The following is a 16,699-nucleotide window of genomic DNA, read 5'->3' on the forward strand; positions in this document are numbered from 1 at the left end:
AGGCATTAAGGCCAGGCTAATATAACCCAGTACACTGCAGTCAATCCGACTTGTGTTTTTACGACCGGCCTACAATTCCTCCGTTCGCATCTACATCGTAGTTCAACTCGGGTTGAAGCCAGTCCACTGTTGTATCGGACTTATCGTTTTGAATCGGGACCTCCTGTTGAGGCAATGCCATCAACCCAGAGGGGGGATATATCTGCGTGTAGTCCCAGCTCGCAATATCGAAATTGAGTTCGGAATGTCTAGGATATTCAACCTTAGCTTTCAGTCCTTATCTGTGCTAGGAGAGCTTACACATGTAGCGTGGCTTGACCGGATATCTCCTCTGAATCCCGAAAATTGGGGCCAATCGTGGCAACACTGGGAACTCGGAAGTTCGCGCCGAAATTCTGCGCCCCTGGTACACATCAGTTAACTATGACCGAATTCAGTCGGGTCAGTCGTACCCAATAACTCTCGCTTCCCAGTGCTAAATTGAAGCCTTGAATGAACATCAAAAACGAACTTCGCATGGATGGCCCCAGCCGAGCGGAACCAAATGTGAGACTGCTAAAAGCTCCGTAAGTTTCCCAAAGTACCTTGTGCAAAGTAGCATCTATACCTTCTTATAGCGAGTAATTTCGGCATCCCTCCGACCGAGCGGATGGATTACGGCACTGAGTCCGCACCGCGTGATTAGTCCCAACCGCGCAATATGGCCCATGATGCGTTCGAGTTGAGTATCTGCGATCGCGCCACCAATCGGCAAACTTTAGCAGTCGACAGACCCTTCCAATATAAGTCAATCTCCCTATCTCTCAACACGCTCTCGTGGAGGCTGAATCGAGCTTGAACAATGCTGCAACCGCCCCGTTTCCAGATCTACCGCATGAAGCATGTACATGCTCCGCTGCGATGGACTCGGGTAGTACGTCAGTCTTGCTAAGTTCAGCGCTTCCGCCAGAGCATCTCTACTGCTGTAGCGGCTTTTCAACTTGGCTGATCGACTTAGGGGATATGGGACGGCGAAGGTAGCGGGCGATCCTCTAACTCCTTTAGCATAAATGAGCACACGACTTCTGGATCTATCGCAAGAGCAAGCGCTGAGAGCTGCTCGAAAGTCAACCGCTATTATCCACTGATGACCCTGAATTCCTACCACGTAAGCCATCCTTCATCCCTTCGTCCCCCTCCTCTGTGTGCTGCCTCATCCGTTCGCATGAACAAGTGCACCGCTTCCGGGGCCCATCGTAAGAGCAAGCACTGGGACCTACTCCACAGTAGAGGGCTGCTGTCCATTTGATTATTATATTCCTCCGATCTCTCCTGTATCCATCTTTTTCCTGACGGCCACGACCTTTAACGTCCAGGATATATCATTGTACAAGCACCTCGCAAAATCACTTAGCATAGTGGTAGAACTTTGTACATCGCAACTCGATACTCGTGAATTTGGCGCCGAAGGAGACGGACGCGACTTGGGTCGGCTTTATTCAAACTACTTAAGTAACGTATGTTCGAAAGTCATTTGCTCTTTCATACCCAGAATTCTGACATACATTGAGTCCACATTGTACTGTCCTTTTCCCCAAAGATGCCGCTGCACTTCGAGCATCAGCAACCCCTTAGACCCGGCGTGTTGTATCGCTTCAAGGTCTCATATGGCAGAAATCACGGGCAGAGATATGCCCATCTGGCATTAAGTGCCAGTGTATCCCCCCCGGGCAGCAATAGCACGCGCGACCCTAATACTCGGCTCGTCCAAATACCGTGTGGACAACTCCGCAAGGAGCATATTTAATGGCAGAATAACCACCTGCGAAGCCAGAAACCCCGTCGAAAACCCGATAGGCCCAATATCCGGTATTGCAAGTTTATAATCGTACCAGGTCGAAAATTGCCCCCGGATACCGCCAAACATGCGTTCGACACGGTCTCCAACGGTAAAAAGGAAAGGAATATGAAGGAGGTAAAGCGAGAAGCTAATGCGTCCAAGATATTTTAGCCACTTCGTCAGAAAAAAGGACTGCAGCCATTTAAGCCTAAGGACAGCGTAGACGAGAATTATGGCGCCGGGGGTGTTGTAAAAGCGCCAATACTCGTCCTCAAAGTAATTCCGCGGAGTAAAGACCATCGTCAAGTAATACCAACCGGGCGTATTATAAGAAAGTTCGGGATCGTCGCGTTTATTCGCCGGTTGACATAGAAGCCACCATGACAAAAAGAACAATACGTTCAAGGCCACTTTCACCCACTGCTTCGAGAACTGCTTGAGCAAAGCATGGTCGATGCCATCCAGATCATTTATGGCCAGAACCACACCGCCCATAAAACAAGCCATAGACCATTTTTTAACCGAGAAAAGGATAATACCGGCAACGCTGAAAAGGCTCAATCGATATCGTGGGATAAACGTCGCCACGGCTAGCATAAAATATACTAGCAAGGAGCCTGCGTATTCAACTGGCATTGTCCAAGCCGGCGGGAGGTATAGATACCCTCGCGCAAAGGTCCCCGGAGAGGCGAAAGGATTCATCCATAAAGCGGTCTCCCAGATCCAATTCTGTAATTCCAAAAAAAAACTCTCTTTAGGCACCGGAAATTCCAAGGTTGGAGCGAGTCCAAACGGCAGATGCATAACAAAGACAAACGCAAGCGCGATGCTTAACGCAGGAATATACAGCCGGAAAGGACGCCGAATAAACGCAGAGATCAACCTGCGATGCGCTGCTGCAGTATCTCCATCGCGGATAAGTTGAAGTGGACCCGCGCTAAGCACATAGCCCGAGAGGACGAAAAAGATAGCAACCGCTGCATTGCCACCGTTGAAAAGGCTGCGGATGAAGGGGAAGGTTGCAAATGCCGTTTGGCCGTGATATCCAAATCCTTCATGGAGGTTATCTTCGCGATACCACCAAGTGTGTTGATGGGACAGATAGACCATAAGACAGGCGACACCGCGAAGTCCATCGAGGCAAGCAGAAGACCGTTCCGGCGGAGACCGCCCCGGTAGATTGGCTACCGGTATTCTTGGTTCTTCCCTCATTAAAAGAAGCAAGTTTTGGCTTTCGGAATTTCGGCTTTCTGATTGATATTAGACACCTCTTCAACAATCCATAGTTCAATATTACTCACCTGATGTCCTTCCGAATCGGGACGACCAATATTCAATGTCGTCACGCTCCACGTAGTAGCATCGCCGGCCTCGATATTACCGGTACGTTTTGAGATGGAAATATGTCATTTGCGTCGAGACAGGCGAGAATACTAGTTGTCACAGGAAGTCGGGAGAAGGGAGCAGACATGGATCACCTGCCTAGGCCTGATCTGGGCTACCACAAAGACCCCTGTTTCGGGACAACCCACTTTCTGGACACCCAACAACGTAAATCTACAAACATATCGTTCGTACATTATGCACAATAGCTCAACCACAATCGATTCTATATAGTTATAATTGAAACTGAGAACAAAGCGACTCAAACTCAGTCTGTTGGAGTTCTCGCGATGTCTCCTCTGCATCGTAAATGACTTTTTATTGCGCAGATTTGCGCTCCTCTTCTTTAGCAGCCTCCCGAGCGGCAACGATTTGATCAACCGTCGCGAATCGTTCATTAGGATCTGGGACGACTCTTTTTCGTTTCCTAGCACTTCCGCCTACATCTTCCAACGTCTTTTCAAGCCTGGCAACTTGTGCTTTTAGCGCGGCGATCTCAGCATTCTTCTCTGAAAGCGACTTCGCAATCTTCATTCCCGCTAGACCACCTAAATACGACTAAGAAATGGGGGCGCGGTCTGGAGACCGGCGGGTCCCGAAAAATAGAGATATCCTGAAAGCCTGATCTCTGACACCTTTGAAAGCGTATGCCGCTTCCACAGATCCTCGACAAGCCGCTCCTCCGCATATACCGGGGTGACTGCAAGCATCGCACGCGTTGATTTGGTGATAGGGAATTCAGAATGGGATACACTCTGGGTTACAGATCTTGGGCGTTTACGCAGGCGACCGGATCTGACACAAAACGCAATTTCCAGGTGTTCATAATTTCGGGCAGAAACCCTCCAATATCACGCGATATCAAGAAACGTTAATGCAATCAAACTCGCTGTATCCAAACGATCAAGATATAAACCTTTGAATTGCGGAACGTGTTTAATATTTTGGGGCAGCCAGAGGAACGCTGTTGTCGCCCTTTTCCTCGACCCACGATTCCTCGACGTCCTCGTCAATTTTCTTGATGCCAGCAGCAAGACCTGCAGTGAATAGGGAGTCGACTGCCTCGAGCGTTTTCCCACCTGTTTCCGGGCACAAGAAGTACCTACTAAGAAGTCAGATGTCGTGATGCTTGTGATGGAGGTGGAAGGGGCGTACACAAATATGATAGCAACCACATTCCCGCTCAGAACCCAGGCCCAGAAACTTGGTCCAACATTTGCCAGGCCAATAGGCCCCACGAACACCGTCAGCCATGTCATCAGCCACTCGCCCTGTATCTCGTTAGCATGAATTTTCGGTTTGGCGTGTAGACTCACGCAAGCAGTAAAGGCGCCTCCAATATGCCTATACTCGAGAGGACTGATCTCGCTGCAATAGAGCCATACAGAACCTTGCCATGAGTAGCCAAACACAGCGCAGAAGATGAAGATGATCCCAATTGCTGCCCAAGATATGGATGATGTCTGTTCCATGAGCTGTAACGTCATGAAAATGGTCATGAGTACGGTCAGTGCCATCGCGCCGTAAAGCAGCACCGACCGCCTTCCCACACGCTCGATGGTGAAGTACAATGGCACGCACCCCAAAGCAAAGCAAATGTTGAGAACGCCCGCAAGCATTGAGATAAGCGTCGGGTCAGCCCCTACCCGCTGAAGAATAATTGTGCCTGCATGATATTAGCCATTGTTGTGCCACTCAAGGGCACTACAAACTGTAATAAGCGACCAAGCTACTTCCCATCCACTCTCGAATCATAGGCAACCAAAAGCAAATACAGAGTCTCCTGACAATCTTGATTGGGGTGCGATCAATGATCCCGCTAGTCAAGAATTGGCTCCAGTGCAAACTATGCGCTGCCTCCAGTTCCTGATCGATAACAGCAAAGATCTCCCGCTTTGTCTGCTGAACCTTCTCGGACTCGATAGGCGCATCATTCAGTTGTGCCAAAATTGCATCGCCTTCTTCAATCCTGTCCTTGGCATAAAGAATCCTAGGCGTGTCTGGTAGGAAGTACATACAACCACCAGATATGATAGCAAAGACACATTGGAGGATAATCGGAATCCGCCATGATGCCTGATTTTGCATTTGGATAAAGCCATAGTCGACCCAGTATGCTAGCGGCACACCAGAAATGAGGAGGATGGCATTGAAGGCATTGGCGGGACCTCGGTCACCGATCTCACTGCCCGTCTCAGCGAGGTAAGTCGGGACCGCTGATGAAATACAGCCAATGCTAAACCCAGTTATCAGTCTCCCGACAACCAGCTGTGCAATGCTGTACGATGACGCCTGAATTATAGAACCAAAGATCGCGGTAACATTCCCTAGGATGATGGTGCCACGGCGACCAATGCGGAAAGTGAAGAATGAGATCGCAAGAGCAGTAACGCAGGCTGCTAGGCTATATGAAGAGGTAATCATTGGAATGGTGTATTTCCCAGTTGGGTTCCCAATGGCGTCGAGGAAAGGTTGATGTAAGAGGACCCCGCCAAGGACTCCCGCGTCGTAGCCATACATCATGAACGCTGTACCGCAGACCACCTTGATAAGCCAGTACAGCTTCTTACCGCGGAGGTTCTTGAAAGGTGAATGAAAGAGGGCCATGATGGCGGTTTATGATCTAATAAAGAGCGCTCCGGCAACAGAAAGGAGTTTGAGAGGAAAAAGAAGATGAGATAAAAAAAGAAGATGAGATAAAAAAAGCAAATTCACACGGGCAGAGCAGAAATACCTTTTCTATACGAGTACCTTTATAGCGACTTCTATATATCCGATCAGCTTCAGCGTTGGTCGGTACGTACCCTCGGCTATCTCCAAACGTCCCGGAAGATCTGCACCAAATGTCACGGCACGCCCTGCGGAACCAGGATTAATGGCTGGTGAGATTTGTCACATTCGCGGGGGTGATGTTACGGCACGGTAAGCTGGATGCACACAACATACACATAGCCAAAGATATTCTAGATCGAGATAAAGAGTAAAGGTATCTATGCCCACTATGACAGAGGGATCTTGATGAGGTTCCATCTCGACGCTACTAGGCTTGATTAGGCTTAGGCTCTCTGCCTATCCCTTACTAGGTTTTCATGCCACTGGCATGGCCGCGCTAGCACCACCCCATTAAGCACTTAGCCTAGTTTGGAAGAATTACGAGTTCTTACTTATCAAGATGTCACATTTGATAACTAAATGTCGCAGACCAAGGTTTCATCTAAGGGAGCTCGAGGCTACAAACTGCATTAATAAACTTGCCACGAATCTCATATATCTGGAGGGCCAGGGGACCAGGCATTGACATAAGAACACGCAACTTGAACGCAACTTTCAGATACCTAGAACACAGAACAATACAACAACTTCGCTGCTGGAACAACAGCACCTCACTCCCAACCATTTTACTGTACTAACTACTAGTTAACTGAGTTAACTAGTTAACAGTAACTTACTAAGTTAACTAGTTAGTTAACTTAATAACTAACTAACTAAGCCAAAAGTCTGCGCACAGACCCCATTCTCAGCTGAATATCTCTACACCCACCCCTTACTTTGACAATCAATAACTTTACCAAAATGAGGTCTTTTGGCACAAAAATAAGTGGTAATCGAGGGCTAATAAGGAGTTATCGGCCGCTCAAAGAGTTGGGATTTTTCAGGCTGCTGAAGATGGGAAACCAAAGACTGAAATCGCGCGGAACTTTCGCGTCTCTAGAAGCGCGGTGTATGGGACTCTAGAGAGGTGGGAAGAACATCAAACCACCGTATCTTTACCCCGTGAAGGGTGTCCCTATAAGCTATCACGCCCTGACGAACGGCATATCGTTCAAATCGCGCGTCGATTTCCTAAAATAGAGTATAGAGAGCTCCTCGCAGGTATTTCGTACCTCCGCATTTCTAGGAAGACTATCTACCGAACTCTTAAGAAATATCACCTTATGATATGGCGAGCGAAGAAGAGGCCTTACCTGAAGCCCCACCACGCAAGAGACCGCCTCCGATTTGCCCACGAATTCCTTGAATTCGACTTCTCCCGGACCCACTCCACGGACGAGTACTCGTATGAGAAGGGGGCGGGCGGTAAGCAGGTATGGGTATGGCGACTGTACCACGAGGCATATGATCCGCAAATGGTAGAGCCTAAGACCTCTGGCAAGGCCATTTCACAGATGATATGGGGCTCAATCTCGCGTGATGGGAGGTTAGACCTGGTGATCATAGACCGCGACGAAACCTCCGCAAGACAGGGCTATTCCGCGAAATCCTACATCGCTACGTTAGAGGAGGGACTTCACCCTACGTACGAACCCGGGGATGTTGTTATCCAGGATAACGCAAGGATCTATACGGCTAAAATCACCCAAGAATGGCTGGAGACGCACGGCATTTGGGTCATCGATTGGCCGGCCAATTCCCCAGACATCAACCCCATCGAGCACATATGGCATCTGTTGAAATCAAAGGTCCTAGAGCTGTACCCTGAATTGAAGACGATGGGCGCCTCGGAGGAGGCACGGGAGGCCATGAATGCGGCGTTAAAGGAGGCGTGGTGGGCGATCCCTCAGGAGACGATCCGAGAGCTGATCGACTCAATTCCGCGACGTCTACGGGCGGTAATCAAGGAAAAAGGGTGGCATACGAAATATTAGATATTTACCAATTAAGAAATCAAAAAAGTAGACTGAATTTGCATTTGTATGTGTTTTGCAGCGTATCTCAAGATACGGTGTATAGCGATTAGATTTGGTGATTTTCGGGGGTGTGTGCAGACATTTGTCTACTTAGTGTAGCAAAAGTGGAAGACCCTCAAATCATCGGTCGTCAGTATCCAACCGAGATATATCAGGGCCGAGTGAAGTCTTATAAAGGGCTATTTCTATCCTCCTATTCGCAGTGTCCCTTTCTAACCGTATTCCTATCTCTTTACTATTCATCCCATTCAGTAAGAAGAATCGAGTTCCTTTTTAGTCGTTCTTTTTTATAACTAACCAAGTTCAATCCTTCTCTTTCCGAACTTCGTCCCTTCGTTGGGATTGTCATCCTCTACCATGAAGGCCTCTCAAACTATCGTCCCCATTGCTATGGGCCTCTTCCCAGCCCTCTCTCATGCCCAGGCCGTCTGGGGCTGGCAAATGGAGAACGTCCCCAAGGATGGTATCAAGGAAATTACCTTCCCTATGGACACCACCGGCACGGAACATATGGGGTTTTGCTACTACGCCAACCAGTTCCTCTTCGTCGGACACAGGGACGTCGGCTACGCTGGCCTGCAGCCCGCGTACGACGTCAACGGCACTAGCCGCATCCGCGGTGTCATATCGGCATGCCTTGGGAATCTGGCGGCTGTGTCGGGACATCCAACTAGAAGGCCGAGCGTACCGAGGAAGATGATGGCGTTCGCATGACTACCGGCTGGTTATCGTTGACCGAATATACCCGGACTTTGGGGGCTTAATAATTGGATGTTGGAAGGATTACAGGGTTCTTGGAAATCTGCAAACACCCTGTGGGATGGTCTGGTCGAAATATTTGTGCATATGCCTGGAGGAACGAAGTGCCTGGAGGAACTCTAAGGTTTATGCCGCCGTTTGCCAGGAGGAACAAGAGATGCGAACCCGCAAGCGGGTGTCGCTGAAAGAGAACCTGGAGGAACGAAGCTAGAGGTTGCAGTTTTTGGAAGTCCTACCCAAAAAAAGTAGTCGAATTATATTCACAGAAGCATTACAAAGGTATTGAATTTTACTACGACATACATCCTTAAGCGCTCGAGTTCATTCACCATATTCTACGAAGTCTTGTCACGATTAAAGGATCCAGCTCACAACAACATGAGTCCGACTCTATAAGCCCGAAGTGCTGCGGGCCTTCTACAAGATGATCCCGACTTCTTTCCCTTACAGTTCACATCTCTCAATCCTGACGAGCAGATGGTTATCTTGCGCGGTATTCGTGAGAACCTTCTCTGCCTAAAGGAAGTGAAAAATAAGTGGAATATCTTATGCAGAACAATGCCAGCAATTAATCGTCAAATTCAAAGTGACATCTCTCTGTTCATTCCGTGCACTTGTGGGGATGCCGAGGATGCTGAACTCCCAGAGTATAAAGAGGCTACAAAATTCCGAGGTCCTTAGGAGTGGGGTGGCAATATGGCTACTGCGATTAGGTTAACGGCTGCTTTTGCTCAAGTGACAGTGTTATGGTCTAGAAGGGACAAGGCCGCTTAGTATATTCATTTCATTGTGTAAGCTTGGAAACATTGGGCGTCCATTTCATCCAATTCGGTCAGTTTAATATTCTATTTCACGGCACACCGATAATGCGGTGGAAACTCGAGGCCGTGTAGGAGTAAATAACCTATCAGCGGAGAATTAATGTTTTGTGCGGTTTTCTCATAGTCCAGTATCGCAGCTCTCTGCGTCGTCATTGGGGCTCTCTACATCGGCCTTGCAATACTAAGAGCCAGCAAGGACTTCACGCCAGGGAACATAATCTGTTCCCTTTAGACTCTAGTAGACGAGAGGAAGATAGCCAACACGGCAAATGTAAGATTGGCCATATTAGCCATGGTTGTCCCATTCTCGCCAGAGTAGGCTTCCAAAGTGTTGTCCCATCCGACCACGGATAGATAATAAGGCGCCTCTACCTTGTCAGCAAATGACAACCCCTTTAATCGCTCATTCTCTTCTCGAGTTTGACATCGGTACCCGTTCCACTGTACAACATATGTCCGACGTCCATTCTTCCTGACTTCCCCATCATTGAAAGTCCTTGGGCTGCCTCTGCCGGATGTGACGTGGGTAGAAGATAAGTCTGATACCGTATATAGGAGCTCCAGTCCCTTGCTTTCCGGCCCCCAGCAACGGGGCACTCATGGCTCGTGTTTGATATTTCTGTCGTGGCGTCATTCTCGCAGACGTGCTAGCATAGGCATGGTACGGAAGCGTCTGCTGGCTTGGATTTGGTGCGGGAAAGTGCATCGATGTAACGAAGGGTTCGTCACATACGAATAGCCGGGCTGTGGGGGGGGCATCGAGAAACCTATAGTCCGCAGTTCAGACGGAAACCAGGACCATTGGCAAGAACGGGTGAGGATGGCATCAGGGTGTGGTTGGTACCGCTAAGGGCGATCAACGGAGTGAGACGCGCCCGAAAACGAAGAGATACGGGGAGAATTGGTAAGGTTGGAAGGGGTATTTGGTTTGTAGGATAGGGCGTGGTGCGTGCACAAAGGCCTCGGTTGGGGTATGAGTAGCTAGGGGCCTGCGCTAGTCGGTGTCGAAGAAGGTATAGAACGCTGAGATGTAGTGGGAGAGGGCCGAGGGTGGATGTTGGGCGGGATTTGGTCGGTAGGTGTGTGGGTGCTCGGAGTGAGCATTCTATCCGTCAGGATAATATCTGGTGCGTATGAGCAGGGCAGAAGTAGGAGCAAGTCCGCCAGGATGGATGAACGGAGTTCCCGGGGAAAATTCTTTATGAGCATGATGTATGTACGCGCGATCAAAATGGATTGGAAATTCTTGTAGAAGCGGAGGACGCTTCTTGAGTAGGGAAAGGAATGCTCAAAAACGCTTCTTGAGCATTCCTTTCCAAAAAGCAAGACAACATACTTCAACTTCAGTCAAACCAGTGCGACCACAGATTTCGTTGCTGGCGGAATTTGCAAGATACTATAATGAGGAGGTCCTGATCGAAGAAGAACTCACCTCCATGGTCTTGTAACGCTGCTATAGCGTGGTTCAAACAGCTTCTCATCGCAAAAATTTCTTGCTCGAGTGTTTCATTCTTTCGCCAAGCCTACATATGTGTGCTACTGCGATCGTCGCAGCTCGTTAGCTCGGCGATATGGCGCTCCAAACACTTAATGTGGTACATGGGTAAGTAAGGCAGTCAGGCTGATTGTGACTCTCATGAAAAACATTCGGATTATTTGCTAACCATTGATTCTTCACTTGAGGCCCACAGGGCGAAACGGTGAATTTGAGGATATGCCAGTACGATTGGGCGATAAATTACACTAGTATTCAGATATTGAAAATACAACGCGTTCGCCAATAAGAGCTCCTGAAAAATGATAATACAGCTGTGCCGATATATTGGGCAAATGTCAGTCAGTGTTTGCCTTAACGCCGTGCGCCTCAACATCAACTTAATTGGAAAGGGTCAAAGGGATATCTAGATGTATATCCGGGTGTGACGTAGGAACAATTCCAATTTCCAAGGGCGCCCTAAAACCCCAGTGTTGGCAGAAGAGATAACACAGTCTTACACAACGGTACAGCTAGATTGAGGAAAGGTTTCGGATCATCAGGAAAAGACGCAATCAGCTTCAACCCAGCGTCTATCACCAGGTCTAGACCGCTCCCAACCAAGTTCGAACCCATGAGTCCCGAAAGTCCCGAAAGCTGCGAGCTGTTGCCGAGTAATGATCCGAGAGACCCCTCTAGTGCCTGTTTGAGGATCGTCTTCGCATCTCGAGTTGCGGTCAGGTCAATGGTCTGAAATGCTTTCTCCCAGTAGGGAAGATGTTGACCGTTGTAGACCACATTTTTCCCTCGGACCCCAGCCACGACGAGTCCTTGACGGAGGTAGGGATATTCTATCCTCAGTAATTCTTCGATATGTTGATTCGCAACATCCAGGAACGCTTGGCCTTCAATGGCGTAAGTATGGTTCCCCGGCTGTAACGTCAATGCGTTTATCGTGGCATTGCCGACAACGATGTTGCCAACGACGGCCTCGCCAGTGATATTCCCCTGTGCAGGATCGTTAGCAAAAGCCGTTGAATTGGCTTGTTTTATCTACAAATACGCTAGGAGTAGTCATACAAGGTCAATCGTAGCAGGAGCAGGATTCGGGGCAAGCAATTCCACTTCAATGTTGTTTCCCGCCTCGTCCGGTCGTGTCAGTGCTACGGAGTTAATCAAAAAGTCCGTGAAGTTGTGGAAACCTTCGTTCTGTGTCAGGTGGAGAAGTCCTGTCAGAGGTTCAATATCACTGACCGGGAAAGCCTGCAACTTTGTCAATGTTGACCTTAGCACTTAGACCAGCAACTTTGACAGTCGTCGATGCTGTGCCCCTAATAGTAAAGGTTTTGTTATACGCCACAATGTTGACGAACCGCGCAAACTCCCGGACGTCGCCCAATGTTAAAGTCTGGTTCCGGAGTTCTAAGTGATCTCCTGGGCTGAATTTCAATGCGGGGATGTTGACCATTGCGAATGGAGGGGCATCCGGTTGGGACACTCTGTCCCCGACGTAGAAAGAGGCATTCATGCCGGACAATGACGGATAGACCGCACCAGGGACGCGGACAGTGGACCAGAGATCGAAATGGATTGAATCATTTGTTGGATTTGTCATGCTTGCGTTGACGCCGGTGATTGGTACCTCCATTTGATCCACCATATACTGTGCAAATGGAGGAAGCGCGTAGAAGATCCTGGACAAGATATCAGCGTACGGGGTACAAGTTGGCTGACTGCATGAGCAGTGATAGGTTCAATCGGTTACTCACAGAATGGGAATGGCGATTGCTAAGGCAATAATGCCCGCAACACTGTACAAAAACCAATGCCGGACGATGCTCTTCGCCAGTATTCCCCTAGTTACCGTGAGAGTGATGCATACGATGAGTACTCTCCGCCTTACTTTGCCTTGATATCCACCGTGTCATCATATGATTCCGTTTTTGCTTCTGTAGGGTTGATTCCGACCCTATACAGACTATCAAATTGTTGCTCTTTGGCCTGGATTCTTTACTTACCCCCGAATTCGCTTGTTTGCAACTGCGAAGATATCAAGGAGGACCCGAACAGCACCCTTTCAGCGGTGTTAATGCAAGCCTCCTCTTTACCAATAATGGGAGGAGTGCCAGGAGAAACATACAAAGAACGCAGACCCGAGCCAGGCAAACGAGGTGAGAAAGCAGAACGTCGTTGCTGCAGTATATGACGGACATCTCCCTGTGACCTTCGAAAATCCATAGCAGTCTGTTTGTACAAACTGAACAAGGATTGCATGTCAGAACGATCAGATTAACTGAAGTACCGAAGAACACTTACGAGCTCGAGCAGCATAAAACCGGCACAGATAGCCCACATTACCCCAAAGAAGCCATCGTATACAAAATGAGGGTAAGGGGGAATTAATGCGCCGACAAGAGTTATTGCAGAACAGACTTCGATGAATATAAGGAAATCCTCTGCATGTCCCAGGTCATGAATAAATGATGCAACGAGACCCAGGACTATGATGGACCCGGCCAAAGCACCCAGCCGTGCAATGAAAGAAACGGCTTTCAGAAACATGCTGAGCAGGAGGACAGTACCTCAGCAGCTTGGGTTCGATACTGGGTAGAAGATGAAAGTCAATGCTTGGGACCCTGAAATCTGAAGAGTCATGGACAGATACCACGATCAAACACGTACACGAACAAACCGTCTGGTATTTTGGGGAGAGCGGTGGAATACATATACCTGCGAGTTTGGCACCAACTCTTGTAGTGCCACTTTTCAAAGAGACGTCTCGCTGCACAATAGTGACAATAGCGTCGGTCCCAGACAGTCGAATGGGCTTGTGGATGCAAGGAGGTATCCATGTCTCAATAGTCCAGCCGGATTGGCTCGCATGGTGCCTCACCTTGTTAGTCAATAATGCCACCTGATATGTCGAAGACGTTCATGAAGTAGAAATCGCGAAATGAACAAATAGCATGATGCTTTGTTGTAAGTTTAACAATATCGCTGTCCGGAGCCAAGTGGTCCACCTCCGTTGCAGTGCGCCATTGTGGGGAAAGCTTGTGGAGGAACAGGGGCGTCTCGGATGATTTTGGTTCCGACTGTTCCCCATCCCAATTCCCATGGAATCGGCAACGGCAGGACTCGCTTTGATCCGAACAAACAACTTTCGAATCCAAAAACGGCATCCATCGATTATACAATCGATGAAGCACATGCTGATTCCTCTCATATCCAACCCCGCGATTCCAAGAACATAGCTCGCAAGGAAAGATCGTCGTCCGGACCATTCTTGTTGCATCCTTCCACCTTCTCGAACAAAGGTCGCCTTCCTACACCATGGGTCACGCTGCGAAGAACCCACGCCCGTGGTCTTTGCTTCTGATCAGCATGCACATAACGCTCGTGATCATCGGATGCTGTGTATCCAAACCCGAAGGCCAAATATCAATCCTCCACATCGTGACGCTTCGACATCAGCTTTTGGCATGTTCCCACGGATGTCCACGATCCGCAAAGTTGGGGGAAGTCTGTAAGGGCTGCGCGAGCAAGTTCAAAGCGGAATTCACGGTATTTCTCGCGATCCGAGACAGCGTCGATGGTTTGTAGCCATCCATCATAAGATCCGTCTCAGGGTAAATGTGAGCAGGTTGCTCAGTGGATCCAGCATAGAGGTCCAGATCCTAATATAAGGAAAAGCATCGGACGGGACTTGAACGATCCCCTCGACTCCTTGGCCTGGGTGCACTAGGACGGAAAGCCTTCCTCAAGCATCGACATCAAATCCTGGGGCGTACTGCTTGATATAGCAATGAAGATTTTCCGAGCACTCGAGACTGAGCTGCAAGAATCCATGGAGAAATGGCAATCTCTCAACGGCAGTCTTCCTTTTGTGTTCAATCCCAGAATCGGGATCTGACTGACATCCAAACAATTACAATAGAGAGGTCATTAGCCATGTCACTAGAGGATACACTCAGAGCGGGCGTCCGACATCATGATGAAAGTTCATAAATGATAACACAACCTCGATGAAATGGCATGGGAGATACAGACCCAGTCCCTGTCCCAAGTATGGTAGACTTCGGCGGTTGACCGGTCGGCGCCTTTAGTGTATTAACAATGTGTTAGTGAGTCTGGTTAACACGGCCACCTACGAAGCCGTGCTAAAAGACCAGCTATATGAAATGAGCTAGAAGCCATAGCACGACATACTAGAGACTTAAAATGACATCTCAGAAGAGGGGATGAATACAGGCAAGACCTGGGAAGAGAAGACCTCAGGATAGAACATGAACGTGCTTCAGGAAAGAGTGTGGTGCATCGTTGAAGGTAGCCTTGCAAGAGCGAGAGAGAGAGATTCTGTCGGAAATCAGCGGTCTACTTAGTCATCCCATTCTGTACATTACGTAAGCCTGGGTATATCTACCCTGCGATGTATCCTACCTTTACACAATACAAGCATCTCACTGCCTCTGAACAGGTATCCTATTGTTTCCGTGGTTTGCTCTGTAAACACCAGAACAGATAAACGCCTCGCACACCTTAGATAGATTCCTCCTTCATAGCAACAATTCAATGTTTGCCTCACGATTGGAGATTCCCGACAGTGAGACTCTTACACTTTGTTGCTATCTTCTCTATGAGTGTTTACTTATTCGGAATATATTGATTGATTGAGAATCATTGAAATCAGCAGTTGAGCACTCTGATTAGTCACGCTGTGACTAGGACCCATCGAAAGAAAGACCCATAAAGAACCGGAATTACCGAACCGACAAATCAAGATGTCAGAACCCCATCGATCCTTGTCAGCGTACAGATCGGATGAACACGAGTCGGAATTCGAGCCGCAGGCTCAGCAAGAGATACAAGATGTGGCCGACACTCCGCAGATGAAACACGCGGGAGTATACCCAGAAGACAGGCGGTAAGAGATCCGTCAAGGGAAAAAGCCTATTGAAGTAGGCACTGAGAGAAAGATCCTGAAGTTGGATCCGAAGAACCACTACTACCTTCGATTTGAAGAATCCGTAGTCCTCGATGCTAGAGGTGCGCCAACGAAGGCAGCTTCCGTAGGACTTCGAATCTTCCTTCGAAATCCTTATGGAGGAGACGCCGTTACTAGGCCGGAGCGCCTTGCGACCTTTTACACCGGCGATGCTTTCTTGCGTCACGTTCAAGATGACCCAAAGGGATAGTTTACCCTCGTTCTTCGTGCGGTGAAGAACTACCAAGACGAGCAGGAAACTATCACCGAATTATTAACACTAGTACGAGAAATGCGTGCGACGCCGACCAAGAAAATGATAAAGCCTACTAATGCTTTCCCTGTTAAAAGAGAGGAGAAGTATATGGCGATGAATGACAAACTAATCCGTATGCGAGCTTAGAGAGATAAGTATAAGTCTTAGCAGAAAGACCTCTAAGCCGAGATCGCAGAACTTAAAAACAGGGTTAAAAACCTTAAGACCGAAAAGAGCCAGGCAGACCCTATAGAACGACGATATACTGGCTTCTACGAATCTGAAGAGGAAGATCCCCTAGAGCTGCCTCCACTGAGGCCCCGAGCTCTAGTATCCTCCCCGGCAGTCGTCGAGTCTCGTTACACGACTCCTGGCACCAATGCCTCGATGTCTATTTCTACCAAGAAGCGTGCTGTAAAGCCTTTTTAATTCAAAGGCACCGATATAGACAAGAAGCTATTTGACAACTGAAAGTTCATGGTTAACCATTGGTTCCGCCTCGACAGTCACCTATATAC

At 48.5% G+C, this 16,699-nt stretch overlaps 5 protein-coding genes across 5 annotated transcripts; 1 reads left to right on the forward strand and 4 right to left on the reverse strand.

The window, feature by feature from the left end:
- Positions 1-58: 58 nt before the first annotated feature.
- Positions 59-709, reverse strand: P152DRAFT_474108 (uncharacterized protein; the record flags this gene model as incomplete). The annotated part of the gene is made up of 4 exons (XM_033681300.1): positions 59-248; positions 301-403; positions 453-555; positions 608-709. The coding sequence occupies 4 exons, from the start codon at positions 707-709 to the stop codon at positions 59-61; spliced, it is 498 nt and encodes a 165-aa protein (XP_033534051.1).
- A 626-nt stretch (positions 710-1,335) lies between these two features.
- On the reverse strand, positions 1,336-3,250 carry P152DRAFT_458791 (membrane protein acetyltransferase-like protein). Its single transcript, XM_033679549.1, has 2 exons — positions 3,117-3,250; positions 1,336-3,069 (listed from the first exon to the last, which is right to left on the reverse strand). The coding sequence occupies exon 2, from the start codon at positions 3,029-3,031 to the stop codon at positions 1,685-1,687; it is 1,347 nt and encodes a 448-aa protein (XP_033534052.1). The 5' UTR covers positions 3,032-3,069; positions 3,117-3,250; the 3' UTR covers positions 1,336-1,684.
- Positions 3,251-4,138: 888 nt separating this feature from the next.
- P152DRAFT_397771 (MFS transporter) lies at positions 4,139-5,809 on the reverse strand (the record flags this gene model as incomplete). Its single annotated transcript, XM_033676424.1, has 4 exons — positions 4,139-4,304; positions 4,358-4,473; positions 4,519-4,868; positions 4,915-5,809. 4 exons carry the CDS (start codon positions 5,807-5,809, stop codon positions 4,139-4,141), a joined length of 1,527 nt encoding a protein of 508 aa, XP_033534053.1.
- A 2,315-nt stretch (positions 5,810-8,124) lies between these two features.
- On the forward strand, positions 8,125-8,914 carry P152DRAFT_458797 (uncharacterized protein). Its single transcript, XM_033679550.1, has one exon. The coding sequence runs from the start codon at positions 8,248-8,250 to the stop codon at positions 8,602-8,604; it is 357 nt and encodes a 118-aa protein (XP_033534054.1). The 5' UTR covers positions 8,125-8,247; the 3' UTR covers positions 8,605-8,914.
- A 2,326-nt stretch (positions 8,915-11,240) lies between these two features.
- Positions 11,241-13,921, reverse strand: P152DRAFT_417634 (uncharacterized protein). Its single transcript, XM_033677090.1, has 8 exons — positions 13,261-13,921; positions 13,085-13,201; positions 12,963-13,018; positions 12,848-12,913; positions 12,714-12,800; positions 12,199-12,638; positions 12,025-12,146; positions 11,241-11,952 (listed from the first exon to the last, which is right to left on the reverse strand). Exons 1-8 carry the CDS (start codon positions 13,504-13,506, stop codon positions 11,425-11,427), a joined length of 1,662 nt encoding a protein of 553 aa, XP_033534055.1. The 5' UTR covers positions 13,507-13,921; the 3' UTR covers positions 11,241-11,424.
- Between the last annotated feature and the right edge of the window lie 2,778 nt (positions 13,922-16,699).

This window comes from Eremomyces bilateralis, assembly GCF_010015585.1.
Source record: "Eremomyces bilateralis CBS 781.70 unplaced genomic scaffold P152scaffold_10, whole genome shotgun sequence".
Lineage (NCBI taxonomy): Eukaryota > Fungi > Ascomycota > Dothideomycetes > Eremomycetales > Eremomycetaceae > Eremomyces > Eremomyces bilateralis.